At 37.5% G+C, this 20,588-nt stretch overlaps 1 protein-coding gene across 5 annotated transcripts in view; it reads left to right on the forward strand.

Moving 5' to 3' along the window:
* The first annotated feature begins 206 nt into the window (after positions 1-206).
* LOC149153351 (uncharacterized) overlaps positions 207-20,588 on the forward strand; it is a 306,416-nt gene continuing 286,034 nt past the window's right edge. Inside the window, exons 1-3 of one of the 5 annotated variants that reach the window (XM_089440155.1) lie at positions 207-324; positions 504-734; positions 13,643-13,852. In XM_089440155.1, the coding sequence (XP_089296281.1) occupies positions 732-734; positions 13,643-13,852 (213 nt within the window). In that variant the 5' untranslated portion in view covers positions 207-324; positions 504-731. Of the gene's footprint in view, positions 325-442; positions 735-13,642; positions 13,853-20,588 lie in introns of those variants that run through there. The other 4 variants (XM_089440156.1, XM_089440157.1, XM_089440154.1 and 1 more) reach the window with 4 other exon arrangements.

The raw sequence follows: 20,588 nt of genomic DNA on the forward strand, positions 1-20,588 counted from the left end.
ATTATTTTTTAGTTGAAGTATTTTAAAACAACATGTATCTCTTTTAATATGTATTAAATACTGAAAAAATAAAATAATTTTTTTCAAACCTCTTTTTAAAATACAAAACTACAAAAAAAATTCATGCCTTGAAAAATTTATCTTACACGGATTATAATAATCCTTACATACTTACATCACTATGACCTTCACATTTTTAATAAGCCCAATGTATTTTCACCTTCACTTAATAACCCCAATGTATTTTCTTTTCAAATATGTCAATGGCCGCTCTCTCTTATCTGCCTGCGTCAAGTGAAGGCTATCATATTTTGTAATGCCGTGGTAATCACTGGTTTTATTTAGATTGCTCCATTGTTTGAATATGCCTTCACCTTCTTTGAAGAACCTTCCGTATTTAAATTTTTTTGTTTTAAATAAATTTCATGACCTAATTTTATAGATTAATGTGAACATAATGCAAAATTTTCCGGTGAGTTTGATTCATGTTCACATGAAATCAGTGCATGCTATGAGGGGAACGTTTATTTTGCAGCAAAGGGTGGCACTAAAGTGTTTTTTGGACGGGCAGAAATCACTCGAGAAAGCTATATTACATATAAAAGGTTCTCTAAAACAGAATTGAGCGTGCTCGCCAATAGCAGAGGACTACCATGGCCAGGTGCGTGTGAGGGACCGACTGTAATGAACGAACGAGGAGGTTTTCATGTCCAGAGATAGTTAAAGCTTTAATGGTGAGCCAAGTAGATCCATTCCATTTTCCGGCAGATATATATATTTTTGTCTTTAATTGATATTTATCACCTATCTGACACAACAGGGGAGGACATGCACACATATACAATATTTACGAAATAGTCCAATACTGTAAGCGTGTCAGAGATTTCACAGCATCCAAGTTCAACAATCCTGAACGTTTGACTTTTGAATGCTTGAAAATCATTACCAACCATGGTCATAACCAGGACTCAAAATCCTGATTTCATCTTAAAATAAGTCCTCCTACTGGAACCCTCTCTCATTCTAAGTGCTTTTTAGATGGTTGCAGGTCATAGGTCTCAGTTTTTCTCCTTGAAAACGTTATAAACAGAGGGCTTAAAAACTGCTCATTTTAGGCAAATGATGATCCTGAGCAAAGCCTGATCAAGACTGATCATTGGGTTCAAGTCTCGTTTTGATGCGGGTGCATGTAAAAGTTCTGTTGGTTTGCTGTCAATATGGCACATACGCAGAATTTTGAACCTTGAACACCCACAGAGGCTTAGCTGCCTCGTTTCTTGATAGAAATGGAAGGAAATTATATTAATGCGCACGGAAGACCTATATAAGTGATGGGTTTTGTGAATACAAGTAACAGACTAATAATAAAAAAATAAAGAATGCTGAGAGGCTAGGACATCTCTTAATAGAAAAAATGAAGAAACAAAATAGAGTACTCCTTATGTATGCCTGTGGCCCATTGTTGGCAATTTTAGCATATGTGCAACTGAAACTTAACAGATTGAGCGAGATTAACGTGTGAAAGTTTAGCGAGTATGGCAGGAAGGACTAATGCAGCTTGCATATGGAGTTGTTAAGACCAAATCTAGGTCATTTATGGCAATTAAGAAGAGATATTTCTAGTGCCGCAGATGATTTATTTAGGCCAGTCAGGAAGGTGTGCATTATAGCCGTTGCAAGAGGAATTTATCTTCCATAGGGCCAATATATTGCTCCAAATGAGGATAACTATCTCTCTCTTGCTATAATTAACTGGTATTTTTTGAGTTTAATTGTGGACTGTAGTTTCCCGGTTCATTAGTAGAGGTATGAATATGTGTTCTGGTCAAGCTCTCTGTTAGATTATTTAGATTATCGGGGCATTGTGGGTTGCCTGCAGTAAATGCTTGGACTTGTTGGTGAATTGTATCTTAGAGTTATTTTTCTATTTTAAGACATAACCGGTAATGTAAGATGAGAGAAGATATTTTTATTAAAATCTAAGAGGTGACCACAAAATTAGGTCAAAGGGACTAGAAGGCATAGTTTAAAAAAACGGAACTGGGTTTTGAACTGGCCACCCATCTAACTGTGATTCGAATTGGAATCAGATCAAACTGGATTTGAAAAAAATACATAAATAATTAATTTTGAATGAAAAAAAATATTTTTAAGATTTCAAACCATTAGATATGAAAAGTTTACTCATCTATATACCATGTAAGGGTGAATATATCAAAATGGCACAAAGTGCAATACATATCAACAACAAAATACATAATCAATGAGGCTCTAAGTGGCCTCTGGAGTCCAAAAACAATGCTACAACTTACAAGATATTGGGCCACTGACCTACTACAGATCACTGATCAGCGTGATCAATTGTCAAACTCTTTACTGATTCACCACTACTAGAAATGGGATCGTCAACAAGAGCTACATAAACATTGTCTAGCTCAAAGTCTTCAGACTTGGATTCCTCAACCTTGTAATATGGTAGAAATTAAAAAAGCTTAACATGCCTAACCAATGATTTTTGTTTGAGTGAAGGGTTCATCTCTTCAGCATTATAATATTGTAGAAAGAGCTTAGCATGCCTAACCAATTATTTTGCTTTGAGTGAAGGGTACATCTTTGTTAAGGCTAGGGTAGAGGACTTCAACAATTAATACCACCAACATCAATGGAGTTCAACACTCAATACCACCAACATCAAGGCACATAAAGGGCTTCATGCTCTTGATCCAATGCTAATCCCTTACCCTCACACATGACAAAGGAAACATTGCAAATTGCAATCCCCCAAATCGTGAAATTTTGAAAACTGTTAAGTCTGCTAGATTTTGAGTGAGATCTGAAATTCTAGTTCTTCCATATAAAATCCAATTAGGTTGGAACCACTCTCAAACATCCTTAAAACAATTAATGATAATTTTAAAAATTTATGTAAAAAGATGAAAATGAAAGATAAAGGAAATGCCACTTTTACTCTAAGAATTTAACATTACCATTGATTGCTAGCATTGTTAGGGTTGTGTTAGGTTTTTTGTTTAGGTTTAGGGTTTAGGAGGTGTAGGGTTGGTTTTATGGCCAAGGGGGGTTGTTTTGGGAGGATAACAATCCTTGGTTTCCTCCAAAACCACTTGAAAAATGACTACCGGTGGTCTTGGACTCCCCCACGCATGTAAGATCTAGTTGGGCTGGTTAGGGTTGGAATCGGTTGTTTAGGGCCGGTTTGTGCCAGTTAGGTAAACCAGCTGGTTTGGTACCCAGTTGGTACAAACTGGCCCTACAACTGGGTTTTTCTACTTGTTTGTTACATGGGCCCATCTGATTGACCGATTTGATCGGTTTCTAGTTCTAGTTTGGTACCTAACTGACATAAACTGACCCTCCTACCAATTTTTTATACTAGTTTATTACATGGGCCTATTTGACCGGTTTCTGGTTTAGACTGACCAATTTTTAAAACTATGCTCTTAATAATTAGCCTAAAAGCCCTATGACAAGCTTGATTGTGAGTGTACATGAAGAAAGTGGGTTACAAGCCAACCCAATAGCTCAACACAATAAAATAAGCCACTAAAATCTCACACGTTTGGGTTGAATCTTCTCTCTAGCATGACATCATGCTGTTTTAGGGTAACTAAAGCTCCAAAAATGCATGGAATGGGCAATGTGCATCTCCAATCATCATAATCAACTCAATGATGGAGGGAAAATCCTCAATTCATGCCTCAAATGTCTCCATGTGTCAAAAGCGTACTTTGGGTACCTTGCATCATCTCCTAGGGGGCTAGAGAGACAATGTGGCACAATCTCTCTGAAACATTGCGACTCCCTTATGTAGTACAAGCCCTCCCTTATCATCTTGGGGATGACCATCATCATTTGGATTTTGAATCAAGCTATGCCTATCAAATAGTATCAAGGCCAACCTAGGTGCATGCTGGGTCCACTCTGTACATCATCAAAAGTCTCCAACACTAAGCAAAGTGAGCTCAGTGTTTCAACATCTGGGGGTGCTCTGAGGTGTCAATCAATTATTGGAATCATCAAAGTGCCCAATGCTCTATTATGAAGGGGCAACGCTGCATCTGCAAGGTCATCACTGCTCTTCGAAAGTGTAGTACCGCCTGGGCATCGTGTGGAGTGCAAGCATGGAATGTGTGCCCTCAAGGTCTCTACTGATATGTGAAGGACCACCTGGCAAAACCATCTCAAACTCAAGTGAAAGTTATCATTTATTAGAGACAATGACTATAGATGCATCATGGTGGACCATACTTAATTGTTAAGGGCATAGTAAGACTTCAAACCAGGATCACTTTCAAATATCTAATTGGATCAAGTCTCGTAAAAGTGTTCCCTACCTTGTTGGGGGTGGCTAGATGGTCAAGCCTATCAGGTGCTTCCATCCCTAAGGGAAGGTGACATGTCCAAGGTCAACCCTTCAATTCCTAGGAGTTTGTGATGGTGGCAACAAAGGGGAAGTGCTTCATGGCTAGGTGCCATGGTCATGGGATCAACTAATGGAGGTCCATCATCCTTAGTGTATAGATTTATGGAAGGAACAATTATGGAGGCATGAGTTACCCCTTTCCTTGGCCTACTTTTTCCACTCCTTTGGTGTGCCTTTTACTTCTTTTTGATAATGCTTTGGTGAGGAGCATAACTTAGGGGTCCTAGCTTGCTTTTAATAATACAACATTTATTTACCCCTTAATGATGAATCAACTTCTCGCTCATTAGGGTTGAGACATGCAATGGTTCCTTTATTATGTGATAGAGCATCTAGTGCTCAGGAACTGGGTGATGGCTAATGAGGGGGTAGAGCTTGTGCTAGGCTTTTGCCCACACGCTAATTATTTTCTTGACTCTCGACCACCTTTTACATTTTGTCTTTTCTTTTTCTTTCATTGTGGCCATCATATGCGTTTGTCTTTCTTTTAGCGGCATCAACTTCGAGGGAAAAGTTTTCTAGCCCTGACTCAAGGATGTGGATATGAGGGTGCCAAATCCTAATGAACCAATGACAACAAACCCAAAGGATGGATGTGAAATCAAGGGAATGGTGAAGAGTGGTAAGTATGGAATGGTTATGGACACGCTACTTCAATCCAAGTTTCCCAAGTAGTGCCCCTCTTATAACCCTAAGGCCTTAGAGGAGGTTCCACTGGACTAGGGCCAAAGACTAACCCCCCTAGTAAGGTGAGAGAACAAGTTTACAGTTAAGATTGGTCAATCATCCAGATTACCCCTTTATCCATGTTAGAATGCCCAAAACATTAAGTAAAAGCACTTGATTGCAAAATAGTTAAAGTACCTACCGAATGGTGACCCACCTTCCTTCAAGAGGAATGTCAGATGGTGAGAGGTGTATGACCGGTGCAAATGGTGGAGGAATGTGGCATATCATCATAACTGAGCAATGTATAGGGCCATTGGTTGGTTATTTGCCCAAGATAGGAGAAACTTTTTCTCCTATGGGGTTACCCACTTTTGGTGGGTAACAAATCTCAACGCAAGGTGCCCACTTGTAATGTTGGGTCTACTTTAGTGTGCCATTATGTGATATACTCTTAGTGATTTCTTCCAACACAACATAATAAAGGTTAGTTTTTGGATTTGCCTAAGTTTTACCATGGAGGAACAATATCAACCCTTATATGTGTGTCAAGTCCTAGGAAAAAGTGTATATCCCAAGTCCCTAAGTAAATGGTAGGTAATGTGATGAAAAGTTATGAAAAAGGAAGGGGAAATTATCATGTGATGATCATCAAAGTCATGTAATGTTTTTATAGGTCTTATAAATCTAATCATCTAACATTCAAGCGTTAATTTTTTACGTATAGAAGCTTTTTAAGAGGGAGCTTAGCATTGAGTTGCCTTTCCTTGACACTGTTTCTTACTGCCACTTTCATCTTTTTCTTCAGATATTCATTTCATTGAACAAATCACTTTTTTCTTTAGATATTCATACACAAGCATGGGACTAGGGGCAATGGCCTCAAAACAAGGTGGTAGTCACTCAAACTTTACATTTTTGGCTTTTATTTCATTATCTCTCCACCTCTTAGCCTTTTTGGCTTTAATGACTAAAGATTTTCTTCATTTAGACATTTTGGTAATCTCTGATAAGTCAAACATGAAAGGGGATATCCATTTTATGGATGCGATGGAGTAAGGGGGAAAGTGGAAAGTGTATAATATGGTTGGGAAAGGGAAGACACCACTTTGACCAGTTTCCCAATAGTACAAATTGACCTGAGAAATGATAACACCTCTAAAGGAAAACCATGCCCCCTATTGTTGAGAAATCTATAGGGCAATGATTAGAGTGATTTCTCTTTCCTTGATAACTGCTTGTGATGTATTTTAACCTTTTCTTACTTGTTAACTTCTTTACTTATTATTATGTTTATATATCATCAAACAACTACCAAAACAAGAAGAACAAGAACACAGAATATAGGTTGCAAGCCATGGCCAAAACCTCTCCAATTGAGAAGAAAATTTGCAAATCTCTTTTCTTCCTTATAGATTCTTCAATTAACGAATTCCAAGACCTCTATACCAAGACCAATACCCTCCAAGACCAAGTCCAACCTTTTCGAATGATGTGCTTTCCTTGAACAAGTCAAACCCAATCAAATCTCTTCCAGTAGCACAACTTCGATTCCCAGCTGCAAAATTTCGGCCTCCACTGCAGACCTGAAATTTTCGGCCCTCCTGCAGTTGCTGCTGCCACACGTGTGAGCTTCGTTTAGCCTTCCAAGGCTTCCTCAGACCTTCGCTTGGCTTTCTCTTCCTTCTAGAGCTTGAGGATGGCTTCTTGTGACCTTTGCTTGACCTTCTTTCCTTCCCTTCTTCAAGATCGAACTTGTAGAAGAAAACCCTAGATCTGTTGCAGAAACCCTAGCCTTCCTTCGCATGTGTGAGAGAGAAATAACCCAAAACAAGTCTCCTTTGTCCTCTTCCTTCTTTGTTGCTTTCTTCTTGTTCCTCCTTCGCTTGGATGAGTGAGTGATGAATGTGCTTCAAGGAGGTCGAGTTTCCTCCTTTATATAGGCTTCTCAAGGTGGACGTGGCTCCTCAAATTAGGCTGACTTGGTCTTGAAGGGTATTTTGACACTTTTAAGGACAAAAATAATTTTCTTTACAAGTTACAATGTGCCCGATGGGGTCTTCAACTTATGACAATGACTCTTTTGACTTCTTGACCTAGGACCAACCCTAGAAGCACTCAATGGGTGCTTGACCTATAAAATAAAAGACCTTGAGCATGAAACCCATGCTCCAAAAATAATAATAATAATAATTATTTTTCATTTTACAATTTACAAGAATCAAATGTACATTTCATATTTATGAAGGCCGAACCTAGTTACACATTTTTCAACACTCCCTCTTAACTAGGGAGGTATTCATAAATGCTACATGGACATTCTCAATTTGAAGAGATCCCATAAGAAGAGTTGGATTGGTAACTCATTTGTTTTAGCATCATAACAACCAACATTGTCATATAGCAAGGCCTTGACTAACAACTCTATCTCTCCACAAGATCAAAGCACAATGTTGGTGAGACCAATGATTTATAGACACCATCATCATTGTCTCTCAAGGTACATACCCCACCCGAGTGTTCACAGAGTATGACCTTCTTTGGACTATTCTTATCTTGGATAGCTAGTCCTCAAAGAATATCGATCCACGACTACTCTTATCTTGGATGCCCTACCACATCCTCAAAGAGCATCAGATGCCAGATGTTTACCCAATCCTCCATTCTGTCTTCCCAAGTGAAGACAAGAATGATGTGCCTATCTCTCCCTCTCAATCAGGGAGGATACATCAACCAAACCAAGCTTGTCTCTCAGATATACAAGCTTCTTATTAGGAAGAGATTTTGTCAATATGTCAACTACTTGCTCATCGATGGAGATATATTGTAGCTGCAACACACCATCTTGTACTAACTTTTGAATGTAGTGATACTTGTTGTTGATATGCTTTGTCTTTCCATGAAATACCGGGTCTTTAGACAATTGTATACAACTGGTGTTATCACAATGTATCACTGTAGGGTCTATTGGTCCTTCAAATAGGTCCGATATCAACTTCCTTAACTAGACAACTTCTTTGCTTACTTCATTGGCTGCAACGTACTCAGCCTCAGCACTACTCAAAGCAACCGTATCTTGCTTTCTGCACATTCGTGAGGTCATGGAGGATCCCAAACTAAAACATCCTTCTGTAGTGCTTCTTCCATCCTGCTCAATGCCTCCCCAGTCGGAATTTGTATATCCAATCAAGTGGACATTATTCCTCCTATCATATTTTAGGTAGTAGTGGATTGTTCCTTGCAAATATCTCAGTATGTGTTTTGTCGCTATCCAATAATCATGCTTTGGCTCCACTTGGAACTGATTGAGAATATTTACTGCAAAACATATGTATGGTCAAGTATTCACCAAGTACATGAGTGAGCTAATCAATTGCCTATACTTGGAAGGATTCACATGGCATGATTAAGAACTCCTTAGTCTTTTTGAGTTTGTCATCATTGTGGTTGTCATTGGTTTGCAATACATCATGTCAAACCTCGTCAACCTCTTGATCACATAATTTCTTTGACCTAGATAGATTTCATTAGGTCCTTGCCAAACTTCTAGTCCCAAATAGTAATGCATCGACCCTAGATCCTTCATGTCAAATTTTGTTGCTAGATGCTTCTTACATTCTTCAATTCGACCTTCCACACCTGTCGAGAGAAGATCATCCACATACAGAAGAATGATTACCGACTCTCCCTTCACAACCTTAATATGAAGGTTTGGATCAACAAAACTCTTTAAGAAGCCTAATCTTTGAAGGTATGCATCTATCCTAGCATACCATATGCATCTATCCTAGCATACCATGCCCTTGGTGCTTGCTTGAGGTCGTCTAGTGCCTTCTTCAACCTGCAAACATATGCCTTTCTGCCTTTAACTTCAAATCTCAAGGGTTGCTCTATATAAACTTCCTCATCAATTGTGCCATTTGGGATTGTAGTCTTGACATCCATTTGGTGGATGTTCCATCCCATTGATGCTGCCAAAGATACCAATGAATGAATAGTTGTATACCTTGTTGTTGGAGAAATTGTCTCTGCATGATCGATGCCTTCTTTTTGAGAGAAGTCCCTAGCCACAAATCTTGCCTTATATTTATCAATACCTCCATCTGCTACATGTTTGATCTTGTAGAGACACTTGGAAGTTACCACAAATTTGTCTTTAGGCCTAGGTATGATCTCCCAAGCTCCATTCTTCATTATGGATTGATCTTCATTCATGGCGTCCTTCCATTCTTGGTGATTGACAACTTCTTCAAAAGTGGATGGCTCTGCTTCAACTAGTTTTGTCATGTACGCTGCATACCCAAAATATCTTTTGGGCTTCTTGCTTTCCATGAATGTACCTTGAGTTGCTCCATGACCTTCTGCATCTAGAATTGTAGACTTCAACCAGTTAGGTCTTTTTCTGGTTTCGGGAATTACCACAGGTTGTATTGGTTCACAGGGACCTTCATCTTCATGGCTTGATTCTTCTTCTTCCCTAGTAACTTCTTTTTGGAATACTGAAAGTTCTTCATCATTAGAGTCCATCGACAGATCGTTTGATTTATTGAATGCAATACTTTCGTCAAATATCACATCTCGACTAACTTCTATTCGATGTCCTTCCTTTATGTAGATCCTATAGGCCTTAGAAGAGTTACTGTAGCCCACAAAGGTTCCCTTCATGCCTGATGGATCCAACTTCTTTCTTTTGTCCTTAGGTATATGTATATAGATAGGACAACCAAAAAATTCGGAGATGATCTATGGTTGGTTTCTTCCCAGTGAACACCTCTTCGGGAGTCTTGTTATCTAGAGACCTGTGGGGACTTTGATTTTGTATGTATACAACTGTCTTTGTAGCTTCACCCCACAAAAATTTCAGTAAGTCTTGATCATGTAACATTGCTTTTACACTTTCTTCAATGGATTGATTCTTTCGTTCTGCAACTCCATTTTGTTCGGGATTATATGGGACTATCAACTCCCTCTTAATCCCAGACTCCTTACAGAAAGCTATGATTTCCTTGGATGTATATTCTCCTCCATTATCGAATATTAATATCTTGATTCTTTTTTCTGTAAGGTTCTCTACTTCAGCTTTGAATTCTTGAAATTTAGTAAATAGTTCATTCTTGGATTTCATTAAGTAAACCCAAGTCTTCCTTGAATGATCATCTATAAATGTGACATAATATAGATGACCTCCAAGTGATTTAGGAGTCATAGGACCACAAACATCATAATGAATAAGATCCAAGATTTCTTTTGATCGTGAAGCACTGCTTCCAAATGGTCTCTTGGTGTTCTTACCTAATGCACATCCTTTGCATACTCCTTTGTGATCTTCTTTTAGTTCGGGGATTCCATCTACTATAGAGCTTAGAGTTGGAAGAATTTTGAAATTGATATGACCAAATCTCCTATGCCAAAGTTCACATGGGCTAATTTCAATGTGAACTAAAGCTTGAGAAAGAGGGGTTAACAACCTGTAGAGTCTTCCTTCACGAATCCCAATTACTCTAGCATTTTCTATGTTTGAGTTTTTACTCCATACTACAACTTTTCCATCAATGAAAGCCACTCTATCACCTTTATCTTCTAGACTTGAAATGGACAGTAAGTTCTTATGCAAACTTGGAACAAACAGGATGTTGTTGAGATGAATATTGCCCCCATTCTCCAGCTCTATTGAGGTTGATCCAATTCCTCTCACAAGATAGCTCTTATCACCAAGCTCTACGGAGTAAGAAGACTTTCCTTTTGACAATGTTTTTAGTTGCTTGTGATGCCTAGTCATGTGCCTTGATGCTCCACTATCGATTACCCAAATGTTCTCATCTTGAAATGTGCTAGTGAGTGCTGAGAAGAGTCCTTTGTCCTTTGTCTTGGTTACTTTCTTCTTTGGAGGAAATAGGAGGTTCCATGCTTCTTTGATACCCTTCTTGAGATGACTTGCTACCTTTGAACACTTCTTTAGGAACTTCTTCAATGTAGTAGAGATCTTCATAATGCCCTCTGCCAACCTTAGCTTTGATACCATGTTGAGAAATTTATAGGGCAATGATTAGAGTGATTTCTCTTTCCTTGATAACTGTTTGTGATGTAAACCTTTTCATACTTATTAACTTCTTTACTTATTATTATGTTTGTATATCGTCAAACAACTACCAGAACAAGAAGAACAAGAACACAAAATATACGCTGCAAACCAGGGCCAAAACCTCTCCAATTGAGAGGAAAACCTACAAATCTCTTCTCTTCCTTATAGATTCTTCAATTGACAAATTCCAAGACCTCTAGACCAAGACCAATACCCTCCAAGTCCAAGTCCAACCTTTCTAGATGATGTGCTTTCCTGGAACAAGTCAAACCTAGTCAAATTTCTTCCAGTAGCACAACTTCGACCCCCAACTGCAGAATTTCGGCCTCCACTGCAGACCTGAAATTTTCGGCCCTCCTATAGTTGCTGCTGCCACATGTGGGAGCTTTGTTTAGCCTTCCAAGGCTTCCTCAGACCTTCGCTTGGCTTTCTTTTCGTTCTGGAGCTTGAGGATGGCTTCTCTTGACCTTTTTTCCTTCCCTTCTTCAAGATCAAACTTGTAGAAGAAAACCCTAGATCTGTTGCAGAAACCCTAGCCTTCTTTCACACGTGTGAGAGAGAAGTAGCCCAAAACAAGTCTCCTTTGCCCTCTTCCTTCTTTTATACCTTCTTCTTGTTCCTTCTTCACTTGGATGAGTGAGTGATGAATGTGCTTCAAGGAGGTCGAGTTTCCTCCTTTATATAGGCTTCTCAAGGTGGACGTGGCTCCTCAAATTAGGCCGACTTGGTCTTGAAGGGTATTTGAAACTGTTAAGGACAAAAAATAATTTTCTTTAGAAGTTACAATGTGCCCGATGGGGTCTTCAACTTATGACAATGACTCTTTTGACTTCTTGACCTAGGACCAACCCTAGAAGCACTCAATGGGTGCTTGACCTATAAAATAAAAGACCTTGAGCATGAAACTCATGCTCCAAAAATAATAATAATAATTTTCTTTAATTTTAAATTTCCAAGAATCAAAATTACATTTCATATTTATGGAGATTGAACCTAGTTACAAATTTTTCAACACCTATGGTACGTTGAGGCAAATAATAAAACCATAACGTAATGAAGTGTTATTAGATCTCATTTAGAATTTACCAATTTCATGGCATGACCTAGAAGTTATAGCACTGCATCTAAGTAAGACAACTAATGCATGGAATACCAAATAGAGCATGTTCAAACCAAACTGTACCATCCAGAAGTGCATCTATCAATCTAAGAGGTGAGGGTGGAGCATTTGATATTCCACAGATGAACTAATACAATCATATGTTTGAAGGAGAAAATGAGAGAACTGCCTGAGTTTGGAGAGTTTGAGCAAGAGAGCCCATTCAATCAGCAACAGAACACCCTTGTGAGGGTGCTTCTAAGGTAGTTATCCCTTGGGGTAGAACATGACCAACACTAGAGGAATCTAAATAAACAAGAACAGTAGCAAAGAAATCCCTTTCTGATAGGACTTGTAATATATGTAGGTATACTATCTAATATATAGTAATAAATAATCTCAATAATAAACAACATATTAATTAATAAAACATACAAGTCAGGTACAGAGGACATGATTCTCCATGTATGTGAGTATTCGGAGTATAGTTATAATTTTATACGATGTCATGTACTAATATAAACCATCATCTATCCTTTATAAATTATAGATTACAATATAATGGTGTACAGTGTCCGTTCAAGTATATTTTATTTGCAGGTCTGTATCATCACGTTATAAATCATGTTACAAAGTGAATTTAAGACTTAACAAAATTTATGTTAGGACATGCATGCAATGACATGTTTAGACCTGTTATTAAGATGTAATAAGAGTGCCATTCCTCACAGAATAAGGGAATGTGCTTCGTTGATATACAACATCTTCGTATGTCATTGGTGAATTGCCTGAATAATATTGATTCCATACATATTCTGCTCACATGTTTGTGCATCATTTTTAACAACTGCTCTGATTTAGGTTGGCACTTATACTTTTAAATCATATGTTTTGATTATAACCTAAGCTGATTTGTCACATTTTTTTAAATTCATAAGGCGGTACTAAAATAAATGAAATTCTGTTTGCATTCTTGTTGTTGAGTTTGAAACTTTGGTTGGGCAAATCATTCCTAATTGAATGTATTTTAAATGTTTGTTCTATCATCATTTTTTACAGTATTCTGAGTATACTTTAACATTGGACTAATAATATGGAAAAATACATGAAAAACATAAAGTAATGTTGAAACTGAGTTGACAGGCAGGTGCATCAATTTGCACTTAATTTATGTTCTTTCTTCAGACTAGTTTTATTTTATTCACTGTTTGGACAAAAATCAAGATACAACCTCAAGATTCTGATATTTGTGTATTTGTTGATTGCCATTATGCATCAATTGGTAGGTATGCTTTCATTTGTCATATTTAAGCATTGCGATCCTTTCTCTAATGATTTTCTAATGTACATGCAGCTTCTTCCAAATATGATTGCAATAGTACGCAGACTGTACCATAATCCTAGTGTGGGCAACACATATTATGCAGATATACCAGCCCTGAAGAAGGTGCTCGTTACTGAGCCAAAATTTCATGATCTTTTCAAATATAGTCATGAGGCTCGTTGGATCACGTCAGCATCTGAAATTAATATTACGAAACAATCAACATCACTTACATGTCAGGTACTGCAATGATGATGCTTTATCTGATAATGAATTTTCACCACAGTGAGAAGATGAAATTCTGATGAAGACATATCCAACTCATACGAGATTTTAAAAGTTACAGCTTTTAAGATTATCAGAAAATTTGCTGCAGCCTTACCCTTTAGCATCTAATACAGTGCAGAAAATATCTACTACTTGGTTCAAAAATAGATGAAGCATTTATTGTATCAAATAGGTTGAGCTCCAAAAAAAACAATGTCTTCTTGCTCCAAAACTTGCAGGAGTATAGTCTTACACTGTCCTCAACAAAGAATAAACTTACAGAACAGAATAAACAAAAACATAGTCAAAACTTTATCAGAGAACTCGCAAGCAAATCCAACTGGATAGTACTGTTGGACTCCTCTTGGGAGCAGTGTTGCAGGAACTGTCCCCCCCTTGCTTCCAGCCCTGGAACCACACTCCTAGTGGGAGCGCCCTTGGGAGCTAAGTCACATGGTTCGGGTTCGAGTTCGGGTTTGGTTCAAGTTCGAATTTTTTGATGAGGTTTGCCAAACCTCAAATTTTTTTTAGGTTCGCTGAATTTTGAACCTCAAGGTTGAAGTTTGCTGAACCTTGTGACATAGCTTGGGAGTGTGTTCTCTGTAAGAAAATCGGAAAGGTAGAAATATTTTCTCTTGTTGATAATTACTTGTGATTTCTTTGAGTTCTTATTATTTTTTCTATGTTCTTCTTTTATCTTAGTTCATCAAGCAATTACCAAAACCAAAACACGAAGATCAAGGACACTAGATGTAGGTATTCAACTAGGGCTAAAACCCCTATGTAGGGGAAAGCCCAGTCAAGAACTCTTTTTTTCAGTAATTCAAAATGAGATAGACCAAGACCTTAGACCTACAAACCTTCCTCCTCCACCAAGTCATCCTTCCAATGAGATACAACAACCTTCAATAGTCTCTTCTTGTCCAACAGCTACAACCCAGCATCAACCCAAAAATTTCGGTCCCAGCTTCACCAACAACTTCAAAATTTCAGCCTCCCAAGCAAATGCAAAATTTTGGTCCCCAACAACGATCCATAACTTCGCAAGTGTGAGATAAGAGAGAGAAATTTCGGCTTCTTTAGCAAGATGTTGGCCTCCTTCTTCTTTACTAGACTTTTCTTCTTCTTCCCTTGAAATGCGCACTTTTTCTTAGCCCATAAACTGCAGATTGAACTTGTTGAGTTGGTGTATCCAATGAGGTCAAGTTGCTCCAATATATAGGCTTCTTGTGAAGTCGAATTCCTTTGTTTGACGTTGACTTGTCCTTCCTTGAAGCCGACTTGGTGGAGGAGGCCTAGAAGACCTAAAATACAATAAAATAAATTTCTTTCTTGACAAATAAATCCCAAGAAGGGTTCTTTACATTATGACATGGACAATGACACTTGACATAAACCCTAGAAGTCTGCAATGGAGGCTTTGACTTATAAACAAACGACCCGAGCATGAAACCCATGCTTTAATAAGTCAAATTCTTTAATATTTTTTTTTGATAAATACATTACATCATGACTCAAATATAATTATGAAGACCGACACTAGTTACATTCTTCAACGCTCCCTATTAAATGGGGAAGTATTCATAATTACATTTATATAGAGGTACATGGAAGATCTCCAAAATGAACTACCAAGAGAAAGAGTTATAGCACGCTTAGTGCTGCAGACTAGAAACTTGACTAGGGTATTCTATCCCGGTGGGACTAAGATGGACTCAAGCTTTCAACTGTTCTATCATCAGACTTACTTACTAACCATCAACCCAGGGATCTAGGTGCGTATCCAAGGTTAGAGCTCCATGACCAATGCCACCCTCCCTCTTCGGAATCTAGACATCAATGCATAGGCCGACCAGCTGTCCTCCCAAACATCTGCCATTAGATGCTTCATCTCTCCCTAATAAACTAGATATATCCATTTGTCCAAGCATGCTACCCAAGTGTTCGTCTTTCTTTTATGGAGAGATTTACCTGTTCAAACACAAACCCCAATCAACAATAAACTTTCAAATATGCATATAAATAAACACAAACCTTTGGGATCCTCAATCATCTTGATGCCACTTATTCATATACAAATTGTCATAAATGTTTCTTTTTTCATTTCTTCAGCAACACCAAGACATCCTTAATACGTTCTCCAATTTCTTCTACAAGGTATCCATCATGACTATCATAATATGCCCTCCCTCTCAACTGGGGAGATGTACTCTTTTCTTCTAACCATGCTCCCTCTTAACTTAGGGAGATCAACAATTTTCTTCTTCTATAACATTGGAGAAGCTTCAACCTTTCACGACTTCATCAAGGTCATCTTAATCGTCATAACTTCCTTCATCATGCTTATACGAACATCTTCAACATCTTGAAGATTATGTACCTGCAAATCTTCAACAACAAGTACAACCAAATACAAATCGAAGCATGAAGTTAACTATATCAAAATCATGTCAATATAATGGAAGCATCAAAACAATCAAATACTTTAGACATCAAATACCTAAACCTAGTTAGATTTATAATCAACAAGAGACACATACTAGATTTCAACCTCTTGCTAGGGTTTTGTTACTAACCCTTAGACTCCATCTACGAGACACAAAGCCTTAGATATCAACAATTCAATCAAGTAACAATTCTACTATACATCTAAGGTTTCAACAATTTTAGACTCTACTAGGATTTGTTACAAACCCTAGATTTTATTATCAAAACTAAATCATATCGGAAAACAATATCATCATATCCTAGAATATCAATCTCTACAAGGGTTTTGTTACAAACCTTAGAATTCACAAACTAAAACATGAGTATCAATAAGCATACTCGCATATACATAACTAGGATTTCATAATCATGCACTAGCATATCACAACAATATCTACTAGGTAAACCCAAGACACAAACATCAATACGTTAAAGTTAGATATACAACACAAACATCAATACATTAAAGTTAGATATACAACAATTTTGACCAGTCTAGGGTTTTGATCAGATAGACGAACATACACCTAGGGTTTCATTCCTAGGATCTTTCTACAACTATTACAAAGGTTTTAGCTCATAAACCCTAAAAATCTAGGGTTTGGACATTAATAGAAAACCCTAAAGGGCAAGGGTTTTTATTATTGCAATACCAAAACCCTAAACATCAAAAGAATAGGATTTCTAGCCTTAATCAACAACCCTAAAAGAACTAGGGCTTCATAATTAACTTTGACAGATCCTTAGCAAAAAGAGGCTAAGGTTTTATAGTGAACCCTGAGAGTTAGGGTTTCACAAGAATGATCAAATGATTATATAACGAGGGTAGATTCAATCTAATGATTAATCACCCTAACAAGAATCTTTGTGATTCAAAACCATAACGATGTTAGTGATGTAATACAAATTTCAAAAGAGAATGAACATACCTTTTACATGAAGAGAACTTTATAACAAAACTTATAGTTTAAGAAATACCTCGAGTTGTTCCTTACCAAACCTTGTAAGACATCAATTTTTTGAAGGGCTTCCTTTGCAGCATAACTTTCTCCATGCTTCATGTTTATCCTTTGAAGTCTCCTCCATAACCTTCGTGTATTCCACAATCTTTTCCACAAAGAAAAGGTTATTAGCATATAACACAAATAGATCTTGATATGAGAGAAAAGCCAAACATAAAAGAGGAGACAAAGAACAAGATACTTATCTTTGGTAAAATGGTGAGGGCTCTCTCTTAATACAATCTCTAGGGATACCTATAACTTATCAAAATAATTCAAAAATGTTCTAACAAGACATGTTAGACCTACAAATTCTAGAAATCAAAACATAAAGGAAAACAATACAAGACTAAGAAGGATATGTAGGATAAGACTTAGTAGTATAAGTCCTTGACTTTCGATTCCTCAGTTTTGTTCTTCTTTGATGGAGCTTCTTTTGCAACATTTGCATGTTCTCTTTCCCTCTTCTTATTCCTTGGATTATAGGGACAATGACTTTTGTAATGACCCATCTTATGGCAATTGTAGCATTCAATCTTAGATAGGTCAGCCTTCTTCTTTGGTCCCTTGAACTTCTTGAAGGTTCCCTTCTTTTTGTGATGAACGAAATATGCATTAGAGATGTTTTCTTTTTCATCCTCCTTCTTGTTGTTTACTAATGATACTTGAGCTTCTTCTTGACTGCATGCATTCCACATTTGCTCAAATGTTGGTGTATCTTTCCAACTGTTAAGTCCTAATGCAAAGGCACTCCAAGATTTTGGTAGTCCTAGAAGAGCAGTAATTACAAGCTCCTTTTCTGGGACAACTTCATCTATTGCTTGGAGTTCATCTCTGATTCTAGATATCCTTATAAAGTAGGATGATATAGTGTCGTCTTTTGTCATCTTAATAGTCCTTAATTCATTCTTGAGACTTGCTATTTGACCAATGTTCTTGATGGTGAACAATTTGGAGAGAGCCTCATACATTTCTTGAGCGGAATTTATGTTGGATATGTATGGAATTAGGTTATCCTTAACTCCATCCACTATAAGGTTCATAGCCAGGATTTTGATTTCTCTAAACTTTGTTTTTTTTTGCTTCACTTGATTCATCTGTAGGCTTCTTGATTTTTCCTTGAACGAGATCCAAAACTTTGTTCTTTTCGAGAATGAGGTCTATCCTCTTTTTCTAGGCCCTGTAGTTGGAGGCTCCTTCTAGTTTGTTTTCTCCCTTCATTGAGTTTGACATAGTTCCTGTAGATAGTAGGCTTGTTTCTTTATATGATCCCCTTTGATGACCTTTCCTTGATCTCCTTTTCTTCAATAGATCTTCAACCTGCCTTTTTCTTCCTTTTTTCACCTTAGCTTTGATACCATGTTAGAAAATCAGAAAGGCAGAAAGATTTTCTCTTATTGATAATTACTTGTGATTTCTTTGAGTTCTTATTATCTTTCTTATGTTCTTCTTTTATCTTAGTTCATCGAGCAATTACCAAAACCAAAACACCAAGATCAATGACACCAAATGTAGGCACTCAGCCATGGCTAAAATCCCTATGTAGGGGAAAACTCAGTAAAAAACTCTTCCTTCAGTAATTCAAAAAGAGATAGACCAAGACCTTAGACCTACATACCTTCCTCCTCCACCAATTCAACCTTCCAATGAGATAAAACAACCTTCAATAGTCTCTTCTTGTCCAACAACTACAACCCAGCATCAACCCAGAAATTTCGGCCCCAGCTTCACCAACAACTTTAAAATTTCGGCCTCCCTAGCAACTGCAGAATTTTGGCCCCCAACAACAATCTAGAACTTCGCACGTGTGAGATAAGAGAGAAATTTCGGCTTCTTTAGCAAGATGTTGACCTCCTTCTTCTTTACTTAACTTTCCTTCTTCTCCCCTTGAAATTCACACTTTTTCTTAGCCCAGAAACTACAGATCGAACTTGTTGAGTTGGTGTATCAAATGAGGTTGAGTTGCTCCAATATATAGGTTTCTTGTGAGGTCGAATTCCCCTGTTTGCGGTTGACTTGTCCTTCCTTGAGGCCGACTTGGTGGAGGAGGCCTAGAAGAACTAAAATATAATAAAATAAATTTCTTTCTTGACAAATAAATCCCAAGAAGTGTTCTTTACATTATGACATGGACAAGGACACTTTACATAAACCCTAGAAGCCTGCAATGGAGGCTTTGACTTATAAACAAATGACTCGAGCATGAAACCCATGCTTTAATAAGTCAAATTCTTTGATAATAAAATTTCTTTTTCTTTCATTTTATAAATACATTACATCATGACTCAAATACAATTATGAAGACCAACACTAGTTACCTTCTTCAACACGGTCAAAATTTGAGAGCGTACTCTAGACCATTTGGGCATGCTTCCTGCCAATTTGAGACTGTGGCACTCCCAAGGATGCTCTCAAAGGCAAGTAGCGCACTCCCATGGTGCTCTCTGGACACTCCCTAGGTGCTTCCTGGACACTTTCTAATGGTAATGTTAAATTCTTGAAGTAAAAGTTTATTAATTGTTTTAGGATGTTTGAGAGTGGTCCAACCTCAATGGACTTCATATGGAGAAAATAGATTTTCATATCCCATTCAAAATTCAGCAGGCTTGACAATTTTTAGGATTTTAGGATCTATGGGATTGCAACATTTTATTGGATTCTATCATGTATGAGGGTATGTGATTGACATTTAATCAAGAACACCAAGCCTTATATGTACTTTAGTGTTAGTGGTGTTGATTGTTAAACTCCTTTGTCATGGCCTTAGTAAAAATGTACTCTTCACTTAAACGAAAATCATTTGATTAGGCACGTTAAGTTTATTTTACCATATTTTAAAGCTTGTATTAGGTGGTTTCATCAAAATTGGGTAGTGTCAAATTATGTCCCTAGAGGATTGAGGTAGAGGCAAAGGCTAGAAAAGTGGAAAAGACTGAAGGATGATAGTTATGATGAGGATCCCAATATAAATGCTGGTGGAACATTGCTTGTCAAGGAGTGGCGGAACATGCATGGTGGTGCTACCCCACAACTACAACATTTGGAAACATGGGTGCTTTCACAATTGGGGAACACTTCTTATGTAGAGAGGTATTTAGCAACTAGCTCAAGTTATGATTTTGGACCTTTCAGTCTTCATATTTCAATTGTGTAGATGACCTATTAGTTGTAAATATAACCATTTGGTAATATTATTGTTGACAGTTACTAGATAACCTATT

Source organism: Pinus tabuliformis, chromosome 9, assembly GCF_031772625.1.
Source record: "Pinus tabuliformis cultivar Carrire ecotype Pingquan chromosome 9, CPIR1, whole genome shotgun sequence".
NCBI classification, from domain to species: Eukaryota; Viridiplantae; Streptophyta; class Pinopsida; order Pinales; family Pinaceae; genus Pinus; species Pinus tabuliformis.